This window comes from Mesoplodon mirus, assembly GCF_964341445.2.
Source record: "Mesoplodon mirus genome assembly, chromosome: 7".
Lineage (NCBI taxonomy): Eukaryota > Metazoa > Chordata > Mammalia > Artiodactyla > Ziphiidae > Mesoplodon > Mesoplodon mirus.
The window spans coordinates 77,332,182-77,350,553 of NC_138983.1; the positions used below are offsets into that span (position 1 = coordinate 77,332,182).

General features: G+C 46.2%; 1 protein-coding gene across 1 annotated transcript in view; it reads left to right on the forward strand.

Annotated features, from left to right (window-relative positions):
• LOC309807977 (uncharacterized protein) overlaps positions 1 to 18,372 on the forward strand; it is a gene marked incomplete at its 5' end in the record, with an annotated part of 300,370 nt that overhangs the window by 72,353 nt on the left and 209,645 nt on the right. The window contains one exon of the mRNA XM_082627987.1: positions 10,443 to 10,507. Coding sequence (XP_082484113.1) covers positions 10,443 to 10,507 — 65 coding nt within the window. The remainder of the gene's footprint in view (positions 1 to 10,442; positions 10,508 to 18,372) is intronic.

Below are 18,372 nucleotides of genomic sequence, written 5' to 3' on the forward strand. Positions count from 1 at the left end.
GCACCTCTACCAAATTCATTGATTAGCTCTAGTAGTTTTCTGGTAGCCTCTTTAGGATTCTCTATATATAGTATCATGTCATCTGCAAACAGTGACAGCTTTACTTCTTTTCCGATTTGGATTCCTTTTATTTCCTTTTCTTCTCTGATTGCTGTGGCTAAAACTTCCAAAACTAGGTTGAATAAGAGTGGTGAGAGTGGGCAACCTTGTCTTGTTCCTGATCTTAGTGGAAATGGTTTCAGTTTTTCACCATTGAGGATGATGCTGGCTGTGGGTTTGTCATATATGGCCTTTATTATGTTGAGGAAAGTTCCCTCTTTGCCTACTTTCTGCAGGGTTTTTATCATAAATGGGTGTTGAATTTTGTCAAAAGCTTTCTCTGCATCTATTGAGATGATCATATGGTTTTTCTCCTTCAATTTGTTAATATGGTTATCACATTGATTGATTTATGTATATTGAAGAATCCTTGCATTCCTGGAATAAACCCCATTTGATCATGGTGTATGATCCTTTTAATGTGCTGTTGGATTCTGTTTGCTAGTATTTTGTTGAGGATTTTTGCATCTATGTTCATCAGTGATATTGGCCTGTAGTTTTCTTTCTTTGTGACATCCTTGTCTGGTTTCGGTATCAAGGTGATGGTGGCCTCGTGGAATGAGTTTGGGAGTGTTCCTCCCTCTGCTATATTTTGGAAGAGTTTCAGAAGGATAGGTGTTAGCTCTTCTCTAAATGCTTGATAGAATTCGCCTGTGAAGCCATCTGGTCCTGGGCTTTTGTTTGTTGGAAGATTTTTTATCACAGTTTCAATTTCAGTGCTTGTGATTGGTCTGTTCATATTTTCTATTTCTTCCTGATTCAGTTTTGGCAGGTTGTGCATTTCTAAGAATTTGTCCGTTTCTTCCAGGTTGTCCATTTTATTGGCATAGAGTTGCTTGTAGTAATCTCTCCTGATCTTTTGTATTTCTGCAGTGTCAGTTGTTACTTCTCCTTTTTCATTTCTAATTCTATTGATTTGAGTCTTCTCCCTTTTTTTCTTGATGAGTCTGGCTAATGGTTTATCAATTTTGTTTATCTTCTCAAAGAACCAGCTTTTAGTTTTACTGATCTTTGCTATCGTTTCCTTCATTTCTTTTTCATTTATTTCTGATCTGATCTTTATGATTTCTTTCCTTCTGCTAACTTTGGGATGTTTTTGTTCTTCTTTCTCTAATTGCTTTAGGTGCAAGATTAGGTTGTTTATTCGAGATGTTTCTTGTTTCTTAAGGTGGGATTGTATTGCTATAAACTTCCCTCTTAGAACTGCTTTTGCTGCATCCCATAGGTTTTGGGTCGTCATGTCTCCATTGTCATTTGTTTCTAGGTATTTTTTAATTTCCTCTTTGATTTCTTCAGTGATCACTTCGTTATTAAGTAGTGTATTGTTTAGCCTCCATGTGTTTGTATTTTTTTACAGCTCTTTTCCTGTAATTGATGTCTAGTCTCATAGCATTGTGGTCGGAAAAGATACTTGATACAATTTCAATTCAAAAAAAATTTTTTTAGCTAAGTAGTATTCCATTGTATGTATATATATCACATCTTCCTTACCCATTCATCTCTTAATAAACACTTAGCTTTCTTCCATATGTTGTCAATTGTAAATAATGCTGCCGTGAACATTAGGGTGCATATATCTTTTCAAATTAATGTTTTTTGGTTTTATTTTTTTCGATATATATCCAGGAGTGAAAATGCTGTGTCATATGGTAGTTCTAATTTTTTTTACAAGTTTATTGGAGTACAATTGATTCACAATGGCGTATTAGTTTCTGCTTTATAACAAAGCGAATCAGTTATACATATACACCTGTTCCCATATCCCCTCCCTCTTGTGTCTCCCTCCCTCCCACCCTGGACCCCTCTTTACCGCTTCCCAGCAGGTGCACTGTCCTCTCCCTGCTGGACTCTCCCCCTCCCTCCCATTCCTCTTCCACGGCCTGGTGGGAGAGTGGGGAGAGGGACAAGGAAACTTAGGGGAAGCAGCAACGTTTCAGCCTTATAAGAGTGAGATAATGGCTTCCGTGGTGGTGCAGTGGTTGAGAGTCCACCTGCCGATGCAGGGGACACGGGTTGGTACCCCGGTTCAGGAAGATCCCACATGCCGCGGAGTGGCTGGGCCCATGAGCCATGGCCGCTGAGCCTGCGCGTCCGGAGCCTGTGCTCCGCAACGGGAGAGGCCACAACCGTGAGAGGCCCGCGTTCCCCCCCCCCAAAAAAAAAATAAATAAAGAGTGAGATAAGTATGTAAAAAAAGATCCCAGGTACATCGACTCACTGGATTAAAAAGTTACGTTAAAATACGCCATTTGGCAAAGCTCTTTGGCTGAATGTTTACTGACACTGCGTTCAGAATTCTGTAGTGGGGCAGTACACGTCCGCTCCCCTCAGGCACCTTTGAGTCCAAGAGCCATTTGGAGAAGCTAAAATCATAGAAAACTACAGGTGCTCACGCACCCTTCAAAGGGTGTCTACAAACACACACACACACACACACACACACACACACAAAGGGCACCTTTGGATGTCACAAAGTCCATGGATTGTCCAAAGCCTGCCCCTTGATTCCAGTTAAGAAGTTCTAGTCTACTTATCAAAATCTTGAGAATGTGGTATCACTGTTGACCCAGAGATTTCACTACCTGAATAAAAATGTCACATGTACAAAATACTAAATGGAAAAAACTCCAGTTCAACACAGATTATTTTTCTGAATAAAAATGTCACATGCACAAAAAGACTAAATGGAAAAATTTCCAATTCCAGACAGGTTATTTTTCTATGAGGGTAGGAAGTATATGGTAGCCGAGATGCAGAGAAGAAAATAGCCAACTCAGGGTCATGCAGTGTCACTGGAAGCTTCTTCTGAACCTCCCAACTCGTACTTCCACTCCTCCCCTTTGGGTCTGAGTCTTGCTTTTTTTCTTGGGTTTCCCTGGTGGCACAGTGGTCAAGAATCCGCCTGCCGATGCAGGGGACACAGGTTCGAGCCCTGGTCCGGGAAGATCCCACATACCGCGGAGCACCTAACGCCCGTGCGCCACAACTACTGAGCCTGCAAGCCATAACTCCTCAGCCCGTGAGCCACAACTACTGAGCCCATGCGCCTAGGGCCCATGCTCTGCCGCAAAGAGAAGCCACCTCAATGAGAAGCCTGCACACTGCACCGAAGAGTAGCCCCCGCTCGCCGCAACTAGAGAAAGCCTGCGCACAGCAACGAAGACCCAATGCAGCCGAAAATAAGTAAAACAAAAATCTTAAGGAAAAAAAACAAGAATTCTCATTGTTGTGCAACCATCCCGACCATCCATCTCCAGAATGTTTTCATCCTGTCCAAGTGAAACTCTGTCCCCATTAAACACAGACTCCCCATCCCCCTCCCAGCCCCTGACACCCACCACTCCACTTTCTGTCTCTATGAATTTGACCCGTCTGGGGACCTCACAGAAGTGGAATCATGTAACATTTGTCCATTTGTATCTGACTTATCCACTTAGCTTAATGTCTTCGCATGTCATCTGTGTGGTAGCCTGTGTCAAAACTTCCTTCCTAGACCCCAAAGCCAGTGTGGACAGTACACAGTGAGTGAGAAGGAAATAAAACCATGGGTCTGAAGAAGTTCAGATGTTTGCCAAGTGCAGTGGGAAAGCAGTGAATGAGAGGTGTCCTGATCCAGTTTGCACTGAAAGGGGAACAATTGATTTTGGCTGCTGCATAAATGGATGGGGTGGGGATTCAGTAAGAGTGGAAGTCGGGAGACCCAGATAAGGTTAGGAATTTGGCGTGGTAGTCCAGGAAGACGATGTCTGAGAAGACATCCTCCTCTCCCTCACCCCACTCGTTTGTAATTCGCTTTAAACATTTTTTAAATTTTATATTGGGAGTATAGTTGATTTACAGTGTTGTGTTAGTTTCCGGTGTACAGCAAAGTGATTCAGTTATATGGACACAGATATCTATTCTTTTTCAGATTGTTTTCCCATTTAGGTTATTACCGAATTTTGCTTTTTTTTCGTGGTGCTGTGTGGCTTGTAGGATCTCAGTTCCCTGACCAGGGATTGAACCCGGGCCACGGCCGTGAAAGACCAGAATCCTAACCTCTGGGCCACCAGGGAACTCCCTAGGTTAATACAGAATATTGAGTAGAGATCCCTGTGCTCTACAGGAGGTCCTTGTTGATTTCCTGTTTTATATATAGTTGTGTGCATATGTTAGCCCCAACCTCCTGATCTATCCCTCTCCCCCACCTTTTCCCTTTGGTAAACCTAAGTTTTTTTCCTATGTCTGTGAGTCTGTTTCTGTTTTGTTAAGAAGTTCATTCGTATCACTGTTTTAGATTCCACATAGGAGTGATAGCATATGGTATTTGTCTTTGTCTGACATCCTTCACTTAGTATGATAATCTCTAGGTCCATCCATGTTGCTGCACATGGCATAATCTCATTCTTTTTTATGGCTGAGTAGTATTCCATCACACATATGTACCACATCTTCCCTATCCATCCCTCTGTCGATGGACATTTAAGTTGCTTCCATGTCTTGGCTATCGTAAATCGTACTGCTATACATATTGGGGTGCATGTGTCTTCTTGAATTATGGTTTTCTCTGGGTATATGCCCAGGAGTGGGATTGCTGGGTCCTACGGTAGCTCTAGCTTTAGTGTTTTGAGGAACCTCCACACTGTTCTGCACAGCGGCAGCACCAGTGTACATTCCCACCAACAGCCTCACCCCATCTGTAAACACCTTTCCCTGAAAGCCACTGGGGAGTGGGGGCCTTTTGAGCCCTAGATACCTGGACCCCTTGCTTGTTGCCCTGCCATAAACGTGGCACTTTCCTTCACCGTGACCCGTGTCAGTAGATTGGCTTTAGTGCGTGCGGGCGAGTGGACCCAAGTTTGGTTCAGTAACAGCGTGTTTGGAGATAAGCAAAACTATCACCTCTCCTCCTCTCTTTTCCTCCTGTGGATGCAGTTTAATATAACAACGGCTGTAGCTCTCGTGCAGAAATATCAGTAGGGTGAAGCAGAAGTGCTTCGTCAATACAATCCTTTGGGCATGAGAGTCACGTGGAGAAAATATTCCAACACAGATGCCTGGACCCAGCCTCACAGATTCTAATTCCACAGCACTGAGCCAGGGCCTAATTTTAACCTTCTCAATTGACATGCTTCTGATTTGGAAATGACTGGGTGGGATGTGCCACCCAGGCTGGTGCAGTAGGGGGTCTTCAAGGCGTCGTTGAATGCAATAAGCAGGAGGGAGGTGAACCGTGACCTGGATTTCAACCAGGCAGCCTCTGTCAGGGCTGTGGCCGGGCCATGGGTCCACAGCTGAGCGGACGTCTGTGTCAGCCTGCAGTCCTCCTGCCAACGGGTCCGTGACAAGCCCTCCGGCGGCCTGGTGCTGCTGCGGATGAGCAGCCCTGGGATCGGAGTTCAGCCCAGGCACCTACGTGGTACATACATAGTGCATGTGCTTGTGAGGAAACCGCTCTCTCCACCAGGAAGCCTGGAGCACATCCTCCCGTACAGCCCTCAGAGGGGACCAACCCTGCTGACACCTTGATCTCAGACTTGCAGCCTGCGTAAATGTCGGACAGTGCATTTGTGTTGCTTAAGCCCGCCAGTGTGTCGTATTTTGTGACGCAGCCCAAGTAAACTGCTACGACCTGTATTTTGAATAAGAAGGAATTCACATGAGACGGTCACTTTCCTGCTTCCCCTGCCTTTATTTTTTTAATTTTTATTTGTAAAAAATTATTTATCTCTCTTAGGCTGCATCGTGTCTAATTGCAGCACGCGGGCTTAATTGCCCCGTGGCGTGTGGGATCTTAGCTCCCGGACCAGTGTTCCCAGGCTTTGAACCCACGTACCCTGTATTAGAAGGCGGATTCTTTACCACTGGAACACCAGGGAAGTCCCTCCCCTGCCTTTAAATTAAGACGTGTCGCTGAGCTTCAAAGAAGAGCCTGTCCTTTTCTGTTAGATTACAAACTTGAGTTTTCTTCTTAAACATTGCGTTTCCTGGTTGTGGTAGATGTGTTAGTGTTGAAAAAAATGGTTGAGAGACTTTAAGAGGAAAATGATTTTACAAATCCTGAAGATGGGTGCCAGTTATCTTGATAAAATTGGTATGTTAAGAGACCCAAAATAAACAGGAGAAAACACAGGCAACTACTTAGGAAATGCAGGATGGGAAAGGCTTCTTCAAGTACAGTGTCCAAGCTGATGAAAAGTATGAAGTGAAAGTGAAAGATTTGAACACAAAATATCTTTTTAAGTGTCTGTATAACAGAATGTGAGAGTAAAAAATTAAGTTAAAAAGATAACAGGGATTGACAGATACACACTTTTATATGTAAAATAGATAAACAGTAAGGACCTACTGTATAGCCCAGGGAACTATGTTCAATATCTTGTAATAACCCATAATGGAAAAAAGAACCTGAAAAAGAATACATATATTCTTACATAAATACATGTAACTGAGTCACTTTGCTGTACACCTGAAATATTGTAAACGAAGTATACTTCAATAAAAATAGATAAGTGACCAAGTAGGGAAAATATCTGTATTTAATAGAAATGCAGATACAAAAAGAGAAAGCTTTATATTGTAAATCTCCATATATATGAAGAGATCTTAATGAAAGCAAACTAAAAGGTGGCCATTGCTGCTTCTGGTCAAGGTGAAATCGCAGGGTCCAGGTTTACCCTCCTAGCTTCAACAACTTTAAAAAGGGGGAAATGTATGAAATGACAGTTTTTCACCTTTTGGAGAGAGGGGTGAGTCGTGAGAGACATCAGCTCACTGCTGGACATCCTGTTCATTGGGATGACTCTGTACTTATTATTCCCTTTTTTAGAGCATTTCCTCAAGACAACTTGTAATAGAAAGACTTGCAGAGAGTGTCCAGGGCAGGGGGCTGGGGAGCCCAGCATGTCTCTGGGCTGGAGGGATAGAGTGAGGTGTTGAGGTGGGCACAGCAGCTGGGGTTCACAGGCCACCCCAGTCTTCTGCTGAGACACGGTCAGTGCACGTGGGTGAGGTGAGAACTGGAGGCCTGGTGGCGTGCTCATGGGCGCACTGCCCTTCCAAGGCGCTTCCCAGCAAGGTACTCCGTGTAGCTGATGTCCTTACGTGGTGAACTTGGAAAATGCGAGAAATGCGCCCTGGAGGTTTGCCAGGCTCAGGCTCAGAGGAGGTGTGGTCGCTGTCATTCCCACACAAGCAGCATTTCATCAGTGAGAATTCAGGCAGAGGCCACAGTCAGCAGCAGCAAGAACTGGAAAAGACCATTCTTGGCTCTAAGCAGCCACTTCCAAGAGCAGTTTTGGAGAAGCACACATTTTGTGCAGGATTCATTTAATGTGGCAGTTCAGCTGGGGAAATCAGGAATGGGTTAGGTGCTTATTCATTTGCATGAATCATCACTTCTTATTTCCGTTTTTAGAGGATTTCCTCAAGACGCTTGTAATAGAAATACTTCCTCTGTCCTTTTCGTAAGTATCTAAATCTTTTTAAAAGCTAAATCAGTCTCTTGCCAGCATTACAACCCAGGAATGTTTATGTTAAGGACCTGAGAGCTATCTTCTTTATCTCTCTGTCACCAGGGGAGTTTAGGCTAGGTGTTAGGCACTTTCCTCTGAGCTATAAGTACGTGCTTGTCCTAGAGATAGGAGAAGTTGTCTTTCTCCTTTGGATAAAGGGTATTAACTAGCATGGACAACCACCGAGATGACCAGGTGAATTTAGGATGTACTCTGAAAGAATGTATGCCATTTTTATGGTGGTGTCAAGTCTATTCCCATGAGGCAAGTTCCCGTTTATCTTGAGAACCTGTATGCAACAGATTTTATCTGCTGAGCTATAAAAAAAAAGGTGAGGTTGATTTCATTTGCACAAACATTAGTGGTTCACCTGTGGGTGCACAGCACAGTCTGGTTTAATGGTTATTCAACAGTAAAACCGTTTTCTTTATCTCTACATTTGTGGAGAGGATTTTCTCGGTTGGCGAGAGATTTTATTTTTATTTTTATTTTGTGTGTTCGTTAATTAATTAATTAATGAGACTGTGCTGCGCAGCATGCGGGATCTTAGTTCCCCAACCAGGAATCAAACACGTGCCCCCTGCAGTGGAAACTAGGAGTCTTCACCACTGGACCACCAGGGAAGTCCCTGGAGATTTTATTTTTAACTTTTCCCCTAGCAGCTTTTAAGGAACAGTTGGCGAAGAACACAGTTATATTATTTCACCCCCAGTGATAAATAGTGATAAATCATTACCCTTCTGATTCCATTTTTGAAAAATGATATTTTTACCTAACATAAACAGTATCCTCTTTAAGAGGTAAGATCCCAGGTATCTGTTTTCTGTTTTCGGTTTGTGTGTACGTTCTGATTTTCGTAGTTTTTAATGTGTTGGTTGTGTAATCTAAACAGCTACAGTTTCTATTTTCCTTTCCTTCCGTGGGCAATATTAGTTTGTGTCATGGCTGGGCATTTATTGTATTCTAGGATTTGAATGAAAGTTGTAGCGTTTCAGTTAAGCGAACATGATACCCTCCTTCCCCTCTCCTGGTGGTGGGGGAATCTCAGATGTAACCCGAAATGTCCCAGGGCCGGGAAGGGACCAGGGACCCTGGAGACCATCACACAGCCCCCACTTGAGGCCACACCTTTCCTTGATCCCTAACAGGAGTGAAGACAAATGGGCAATGGAGTCCCTGGTCCAGGCGGCACACCCTCGCAGCACAGCAGCACTTGAGCGCCAGATGAGATGGAGACATTTCATACGCTCACTATCTTGACGGCACGGAGACTTCTGGGAGGCTTCTGGAGTCCGGGTACTTGTCCCGCGCTCCTGGCGGGCTTTGGCAGGCGGACTTCGGGCGTCCGCCTGCGCAGGTGCGCCTCATGATGTGTGCGTGTTGGCGCACGCGCACCGTCGCCGCCCCGCCCCCGCTTCCTGTGCGTGCCCAGGTCGTCGCTGGCCGTGGTTCCCCCGTCTTGGCCTCTTGCGGGCGAGCATTTCGGGGCCTGCGGGACGGTGCGCTGTCCGGGCCGGCCGGCAGCCCGCGGGAGCGGGCTGTGCGGGCGAGGGTTTGCGTGGGCCGGGCGGAGGCTGGAACTGTGACCTCCGAGCTCGAGCCGTGGAGCCCGCGTTTGGGCCGGAGTGGCCGGGCGGCCGGCGGCGGTGCAGTGCCCGACCATGTGCAGCGCGGGGCCAAGCGAGGTCCCGGGAGGGACGTGGGCCCAGAGCCGGCTCCTCTGGCCCAGTGGTCTCGGGAGGCGGAGCGGAGGGACCCCGAGAGAGGAGCGCGCCCGAGGAGCAGCCCCCGGACCGGAGCCTCGGGAGCCCGCGGGGCCGGTGAGCGAGTCCCGACGGGGTAGGTGTTGCGTCTGCAGGCCTGTAGTTGGTTGTGGAGCCTGCGGCTCTTGAAGAGCAGGGCTTGGGGTAGCCCGCCCTGGGCCCCGCGGTAGAGCCACCTGGAGGGTTTGACCGCTTCCCGGAGGTGGAGGGGCCGGGCTGGAGGACAGGGCCTGCTGCTCCGGATGGGGTTCCCCTGGGACTTGTGAGCTCTGGGTGTCCTGGGGGAGCAGGGTCCACAGGCTCGGCCGGGACGTGCCGCGTCTTCCCCTCCGTCCAACCCCGATCCTCCACCTCCTCCTCGTCCTCCCCCTCCTGTCGCCGTCTCGGCATCTCGCACGTGTGTCTCGAGGCGCGTCAGCACCTTGGTTGTCTACTGTAAGTGTCTGCCGCCCCCCTGGGTTGTGCCCTGTGGAGTCGCCCAGTGTAATCGGTGCAGGACGAGTCTGCAGGGCTTCTGTCCTGCTGCCTCGGGTGAGGAAGGAAGCGATGGGGCCTGAGGAGGGAGATGACTTGTCCTAGACCCTCACCGGGTGTGCACGTGGGGTCGCTCACAGGACTCCAAACTCCTAGGGCAGGTGTTCTGTCCACTTAAAGTCAGTTTTAATAAAAGATGTTTTTGAGCGTTGCACTTAAGTTTGTAAAGTTTGTACAAATCATTGCAAGACTGAAACGCACCTGAGTGTGTTCCTTTATTCTGGGTATCCTGTGGATTTTCTGATCTAAGTTGTTAACAGACTGAGAAGAGATAAACTATAAGCGTTTTTTAATTTCATATTTAATGACGGAGGTTTATTTTAATAGGATTCAATGTACACTCGCTACGGAAAAATAAAGTATCCCCTCAGGTACCACAGCCACGTGGGAGCTACAGACCTGAGGGTGGTTGCTCCCTCCTTATTCTCACAGGCCCTTCTGAAGGTGAAAGGACGGGTCTCCCACAGGTGTCTCTTGTGGAGCGCGGGGCGGGTGCTCGTGCATCCCGAGCCGCTTCAGTCGTAGCTTCACTGCCTGCGTTTTCCTTCTCCAGGTCCGCCTCCACTGTCACAGTCCTGCACGTTGTTCCAAGAGCAGCGGAAAATGAATCAGCCTCTGGTGAGTTTGCTGTTTATGTGTTTACCTGCTGCTGTTCTTTTGTGATAACACCTTGGGAGGCGAATAGTTCAAAAGTTAAAATGGGAAAGTAGGAGTAGGTAAAAGATGTGGTTAGACAAAGCATAGAGGAGCAGGTCAGCACCAAGTGTTTCTGGCAAGTTCTACGTGTAGATCCCAGGATCCTCTTAGAGCCACAGTACAAGCCTCGTGTTCTTGACATTTGTGGCAAAACACCATCCCTTGCTTGACTTACACGGTCCTGCCGAAGCTCTTTTGTTCTCGAGCATTAAAAGGTTTCCTTGAGGATCCCGCTGTAGGCCGCGAGCCTTCCTGAGCAACAGCCCCTAACGTGTTGACGTTGGTGCCTTCCTTGTGCTTCCTGTAAGCCGAGAGCGTGCTGTCCAGGGAGCACTCAGTGCATATAACTTGTCTGTTCAGTAGAACACCGTTGTCACATAGGTACATTGTTTCCAGTGCTCAGTCGAGGGATGCAATGAGGATCATCTGGAAGAACAGCCTTGTCACCCTTCCAGTAAATTGAGCTCTTTGTCTCTTACAATCTCAGAGGGTCGCGTTACACACCATGCAGTGAGGTCTCTGGCAAAGATTCTTGTTTCCCAGCTGAATTGTATCGTGCAGCCTGCGGTCTTGGTTCTGCCTCTCCACGGAACCTGATCCGGTTGAGGTGACCTGGCATCCAGCATACAAAGCAGTGGAGATTTGCCAGTCGTCACCTCAGACCACTGTCGCCTTGCCATCTGCAGAGTCTGCTCTGTTGGTTTCTGTGACAGATCTCTCCTTGCTGTCTTCCTGACTGATTCTTTCTTCCGCCCTCTTTGTGTGTTGTCTTTTCACCCTTGGTTCATGACTCTTCAACCCGTCTGATCTCACCCTCTGGTGCTTTTCACCTCCAACTCTGTCAGTTCTCCCACCTGGACCAGATAGATGCCTCTGTCCAGCCACTTGCCAGCATCTCTATGGAGTTGGTCCAAAGGGCACCTCGGATTACTAGATCCAGTAGATCCAGAAATGGTTATTTACAGCTCCCCTGCCCCTTGCCTTGTCCTGTTGTCCCTGGCGACTCATCGTTGCATCATCCAGCCTGTCACCTGCCCAGAAAAATGAGTTCATTCTAAAGGCCTTCTCCATCTGTTACCACGTTGTAGTGTGAGGCTTGTTAATGTCGTCTTCTAAATGGTTTTTATTCGTTCTCCTTCATCCCATACTTGCTACCATTAAAACAGCTTATCTGTTCATTTCTGTAGTTACAGAAACTTTTCTTCTGTGCCGCTACCTCTTTCGTCCAGCAGCTCAAGTGTATTCTCCACGCTGAGTATTTCTCCTAAAATATGAATCACAGCATTTTGTCTGCATGTGGGAAGCACTTTAGAGGTTCCCTGGGTGACTGGACAAACGAGGTTGCCGTTCTGTGGAGCCATTAACCATCGAGCCCAGCACTGGGGGGAGATCGTACCTCGCTGATGATGCGTTTGGATGGATCTGTGGGGTAAAATCCTGATCGGAGAGGCTTAGGAGAGAGGAGTGGGAGAACTGGGTTTGTTCTGGTTCCAACTTTTTCAAGACATTTTGCTGAGACGGGGAAAATAGAAACTGGACAGTAGCTGGGGTAGGAGCTGAGGTCCGGGGAGGATGTTGTGTTGTGTTGTGTTGTGTTGTGTTGTGATGGGAGAAATAACAGTGGGAATGATCCAGTAGATGCGTGTGGGGGAGGGCAGAGCTGCTGCCCGTGGTCCTGGAGTGGGGAGGGGATGGCTGAGCAGGGTTGCAGGTGGGGAAGCCCTCCGATGGCTTCTCTGTTCTCAGGGGAGCAGCTCCTCAGCTGAGGGTGAGGGTGAGGTTGGGGGTTTGAGGGGAGAGCAGAGCTCTGGGGCCCAGCTCCGTCGTGACCATCAGCACACAGTGCGTCCAGCTGGGAAGACTGCACTTGCCTCCCTGCCTGAAAAGCCGTCTCCTTTCTTAAATGTGGGAGTAATTACTCTCTGGGGAGCCTGTGTAATTACATGGGTGCTTCTCAGCTCAAAGCGAATTGAGTGCCAGTTCTGGCCACGGACATTTTCTTCTCTGCTGATGGAAGGGTCCCCAGAGGAAGTGTCCTGCTTGCCTGGCTCTTGGCCTCGAGGACCCTTCACACCATCTAGTGTTGTGTCTTTTATCTTTGACATAAGCATCAAATGTCTTCAGTTTCTGCATGTGATCTTAAGACGCAATTCCCTGCTTCCAGGAGCTTCTGTTCTCCTCGGGAAAGGCACTTCACAGACGTAATTACAGGAGAGGACGGGAATCCTGCCCGTCGATACGTAGGGAACTCCAGAGTGCTGACAAAGCAGAGCCTGCTTTTATTTATTTATTTATTCATTCATTTTAATTTTTTATTTGTTTACTATTTAACTTATTCAGTTTCAGCTGCGTTGGGTCTCTGTTGCTGCGCGCGGGCTTTGTTCTCTAGTTGCGGCGAGCGGGCGCTACTCTTCGTGGCGGTGCGTGGGCTTCTCATTGCGGTGGCTTCTCTTATTGTGGAGCACAGCTTCTAGGCATGCGGGCCTCAGTAGTTGCGGGTCGTGGGCTCAGTAGTTGTGGCACGCAGGCTCTAGAGCGCAGGCTCAGTAGTTGTGGTGCACGGGCTTAGTTGCTCTGCAGCATGTGGCATCTTCCCGGACCAGTGTTCTAACCCGTGTGCCCACCATTGGCAGACGGATTCTTAACCAGTGTGCGACCAGGGAAGTCCGAGAGCCTGGTTTGAAATGCATTGTCAGAGCACGTGGCTCAGTGACTCGGGGAAGGGGGACGGCCCTCAAGTGCCCAGGACTTGGGTAGCTGCAGAGGTTGGCGAGGCTCTCAGAGCAGCGTGAGGTGGACTGGATGAGGCTCCTGAGGTGCTGGTAAGGACCTCCCTCCTTAGGATGTGGGCCTCCCGTCAGGAAAAGCGGGACGTGAAGGCAGGCAGACCCTGAGTTTGACTGAAGAGCCTCCCCTCTATGCTGGTTTTGGTTTCTTCCTGTGGAGAAACTGAAACGTTGTAATTGGGACAGTGAGTCATCTGCTCAAAAGATGTCATGTGTAGAGACTGTGGACGGCATGAAACGCGGGGTGGGGTGCGGTGGGTCAAGTCAGGGGGACTCTGGGCTCCAGCGCGATGCCCGACAGGAAGGGGTGAGGCCGCGGCGTGTTCCCGCTCATCCTAGGCCCCGGTAAGCAGTATGGACGTTCCCTTGGGGTTTTTCTGAATCGTGAATGAGGTTGAGAGTATTTTCACGTGCTTAGAAGCCGTTTCTTCTTTTTAATTGGTAGACAGTCTTTAGAGCAGTTTTAGGGTTATAGGAGAACCAGAATCGAGCAGACCGCACTTTCCTATACCCGTCCCTCTGGGTTCCCTCCCTTGGTAACATCTCTGGCCTGTGTGGCGCGTCATCTCAGTGATGGCTCGGCATTGACACCTAATTCTCCCCTGGAGTCTGTACTTTATATCAAGGCTCACTCTCTGTGTCCTACTGTTCAGGTTTGGACAGGTGTGATGACCTGCAGCCACCACTGCAGTGTCACCCAGAACCATTTCACTGCCCGAAACATCCCTGGGGGCCACCTGTTCACCCGCCCAGTGCCCCCAAGCCCCCAACAGCTGCTGGTCTTGTTACTGTCTGTGTATTTTTGCCCTTTCGAGAATGTCACGTAGTTGGAGTCCTTCATTCTGTGGTCTTTTCAGACTGGTGTCTTTCTGTTTTTGTATGAAGGGCCTGTTCATGTCCACTGCCCGTCTTACTGCCCCAATGCTTTCCTGTGGTTTTTTTTTTTTTTTTTTTTTTCCTGTGCGCGCGCCTCTCACTGTTGTCTCCTCTCCTGCTTCGGAGCTCAGGCTCCGGACGTGCAGGCTCAGCAGCCATGGCTCAAGGGCCCAGCCGATCCGCGGCATGTGGGATCCTCCCGGTCCGGGGCCCGAACCCGTGTCCTCTGCATCGTTTGGCAATGGAAGGCTTCCAGAAGCCTCCCCCTTCCATTGCAGCTGAGGAAGCAGCTCCTCAGCTGAAGGTGTGGGTGAGGTTGGGGGTTTGAGAATAGGCAGTTGGAAGAACTCCTCAGTCTGGAAGACACGATGTGGGAGGGAATCTGAGTAGCTCATGTAACGTGTGTATATTTTATTCACTAAATCTTGAGTTAGCTCTTAAGATTGAGAAGAAGCAGCATTAGGGAATAATAAGCGAGCTGTCCTCCACATCCTAAGACACGGTACCAACTGAGACTATAAATCTGCAGGTCCAGATTCATTCACAGATGGTAGGCTGATGGGAAGCTGTTAGCCAGAGTTAGGGGGTTAGGGAGCAAATCCCCAACTTAGATTCTGTAGAGGGTAACGACCTGCCTCTCTCATGCAGGGGGAGATGGAATTCTCAGCTCGATGCCTCAGGACTCCGGTCCGTTATCATAGCTGTTCTAATCTGTTTCTGAAGTGGTCTTTTCTACAACATTGAAAAAAGTGACTGCATTATCCTGAACATTTTTATCAAGTAACAAATCAGCTGATATAAATGCATAAAGTTGGCTGAAAGCGGGCCAGGATTTCAAAGCCCCTTCGGCATGTCTAGGTTGGGCACACGTCATGGAGCCTAAGAGTTTATTTAGATGGGGAATCTTAAAAAGCTGCGACTAAAAGTGACCATGAAATCATCCAACTTTTAAGTTTGAAAAAGGCTCATTCTTTTTCATATGTAAAAAAGCATTAACTGAGTCATTAAATGAGCTTTTAAAAAAGCCTCCTGTCAAGAGAGTGACAGATACAGAACTTTAAACCCATGCCTCTGGGGCCAGTGCTCTTTCTGTCATAAAATGTTTCTCCCTAACATTTGATGAATCAAAACATACACACACACACACACACACACACACACACAATGTTAAGACCCAGTGTTCACTCTTCAACTTGCTTTCAACCATATGGAAACTTTATGGATTGAGTCTTTCAGATATTATTTCAGAGCAGATAAGCCAAACACTATTTCTCTTACCTGGCTCCAAGCACTGTTTAGTCTTCTCCAACTGGGTGTAATTATTCACTAGGGATCTCACCTATTGTTCAACACTCAAACTTGTGATGGCCATGCTGTGGACTCCATTGTCTTGAGAGGAAGGTTTACACACCAAAACATTTGGGTGGGTGAAAGGAACACAGGAGAGGAGACTAGAGGAAAGGTATCAGTAAATATGTAGTGAGTTGTTGCTCTTCTACCTTGATTATGCCTGAATGGCTATTTTTATTAACATGAGCTTGTGCTACATGCTTGATGCATGACACACGCAGACTCCCTTAACTTAGAACATAATTGTGGCACATGTATCTCCAGCTACAAATATAGATACCAAAGAGCCTAAGGAGCTCTGAGAGTCACATACCTTCATTTATTTTTTTGACTTTTTCTTTTTTTGTGAGAATTGAATAGAAATAAAAGCTAAAAAATATCCCTTATTCACCTAGCAATTTCTTCTTATCTTCCTTTTCTCAGGTAACATCTCTAGGAATCCTCCCATACCCAGGAAAAGATAGTTTCTCCTGCTCTTTACAATCAAAACCCCCTGGGCAACCCTTTCTCATACCTTTTATAGAAAAGTGTTGAATTGTGGATTTACTTGTCTGAATCTTCTTTAACCTGTGAGAAAATTGAGTGCAGGGGCTGCATCTTCCAACAGTGTATCTTCCAGTGCCAAGCACAAAAGAGTCAACTGACATGTAGCTTTAAAAAAAAAAGTATCTTGTACATATTGTAAGTGTTCAATACATTTGTACATCAAGTACATGAAATAATCAAGGCTGAGAAATATGATAGGAAAAAATTAATATTAAGGAGGATTTATAAATGAGTAGAAAGGGGATTTTAGGGAAGAAATCATGGTTTAAGATTATTGGTTTTTTTTAACCTGGTATATGTTGCGGATTGCTATACAAGAAAAGGCAGTTCAATACTTTGAAAATGTGTGAAGTCTGTATTCATTAGTTCATCAGCTAAAATAAGGTGGTATGCCCATAGCTGCTCATCTTTCAAAAATTTTCATAAATGTCAACTTGTTGAAAATATTTTTGAAACTAATTTTTCTTTACCTTTTAAATTCTCTTGGAATTAAACATGGTGATTTACCACTAAGACCTTCAAGATGTATTAATTTATTTAGGCCACCATAATAAATTTGAGAGAGTCTTTGTACAGAGATGCATTTTAAAAAACACAGTTAATCACCCAAAAGTAATTTATAAAGGAATTCAAATTTTAACCATTACTCATAAAAAAAAGGTGAAAAAAGGAATTAAATTCATAAAAAGTTGAACATTCCTAAATCTTCATCCCCCTACTCAATTTTCTTGTAGTTCACAGTGCTGCAGAATTCCTAATGCAGAAATCCTCAATTATATCCAGCACTTTTTGGCTTTTCCGTTTTCTTTACAAACCCTCCATTATTTTCTTTTTCTTTTTTTTAAATATCTTTTTTGGAGTATAATTGCTTTACAATGGTGTGTTAGTTTCTGCTGTATAACAGAGTGAATCAGCTATATGTATACATATATCCCCATATCCCCTCCCTCTTGCGTCTCCCTCCCACCCTCCCTATCCCACCCCTCCAGGTGGTCCCAAAACACCGAGCTGATCTCCCTGTGCTATGCGGCCGCTTCCCACTAGCTCTCTAGTATTCTGTACTTGGTAGTGTATATATGTCCATGCTACTCTCTCACATCGTCCCAGCCTCACCTTCACCCTTCCTTGTGTCCTCAAGTCCATTCTCTATGTCTGTGTGTTTATTCCTTTCCTGCTCCTAGGTTGATCAGAACCATTTTTTTTTTAGATTCCATGTATATGTGTTAGCATACAGTATTCGTTTTTCTTTTTCTGACTTACTTCACTCTGTATGACAGACTCTAGGTCCATCCACCTCACTACAAATAACTCAATTTCGTTTCTTTCTATGGCTGAGTAATATTCCGTTGTATATATGTGCCACAGCTTCTTTATCCATTCATCTGTTGATGGACATTTAGGTTGCTTCCATGTCCTGGCTATTGTAAATACAGCTGCAATGAACATTGTGGTCCATGACTCTTTTTGAATTATGGCTTTCTCAGTGTATATGCCCAGTAGTGAGATTGCTGGGTCGTATGGTAGTTCGCTTTTTTAGTTTTTTAAGGAACCTCCGTACTGTTCTCCATAGTGGCTATACTAATTTACATTCCCACCAACAGTGTAGGAGGGTTCCCTTTGCTCCACACCCTCTCCAGCATTTATTGTCTGTAGATTTTTTGATGATGGCCATTCTGACCGGTGTGAGGTGATACCTCATTGTAGCTTTTGATTTGCATTTCTCTAATGATTAGTGATGCTGAGCATCGTTTGATGTGTTTGTTGGCAATTTGTATGTCTTCTTTGGAGAAATGTCTGTTTAGGCCTTACGCCCATTTTTGGATTTGTTTGTTTGTTTTTTTGATATTGAGCTGTGTGAGCTGCTTGCAAATTTTAGAGATTAATCCTTTGTCAGTTGCTTCATTTGCACATATTTTCTCCCATTCTGAGGGTTGTCTTTTCGTCTTGTTTATGGTTTCCATTGCTGTGCAAAAGCCCCATAGCAGTATTGTGAGTGTCACTGAAGCAGACTTGGGTCCACTTATCCACGTGCAATAAACCCAATCTACTGACACTGGGTTGTGGTGAAATAAACTGCCGTGATTTATTGTAAGGCACCATACAAAGAGTCCGGGACAGCTAGTACTCAAAAAGCCTCATTTTCCTGATGGGTTTCAGCAAAGTGTTTTTAAAGGCAAGGTGAGGGAGGGGAGTCCCAAGGTATGTGATCAGCTTGTGCACAGTTCTCTG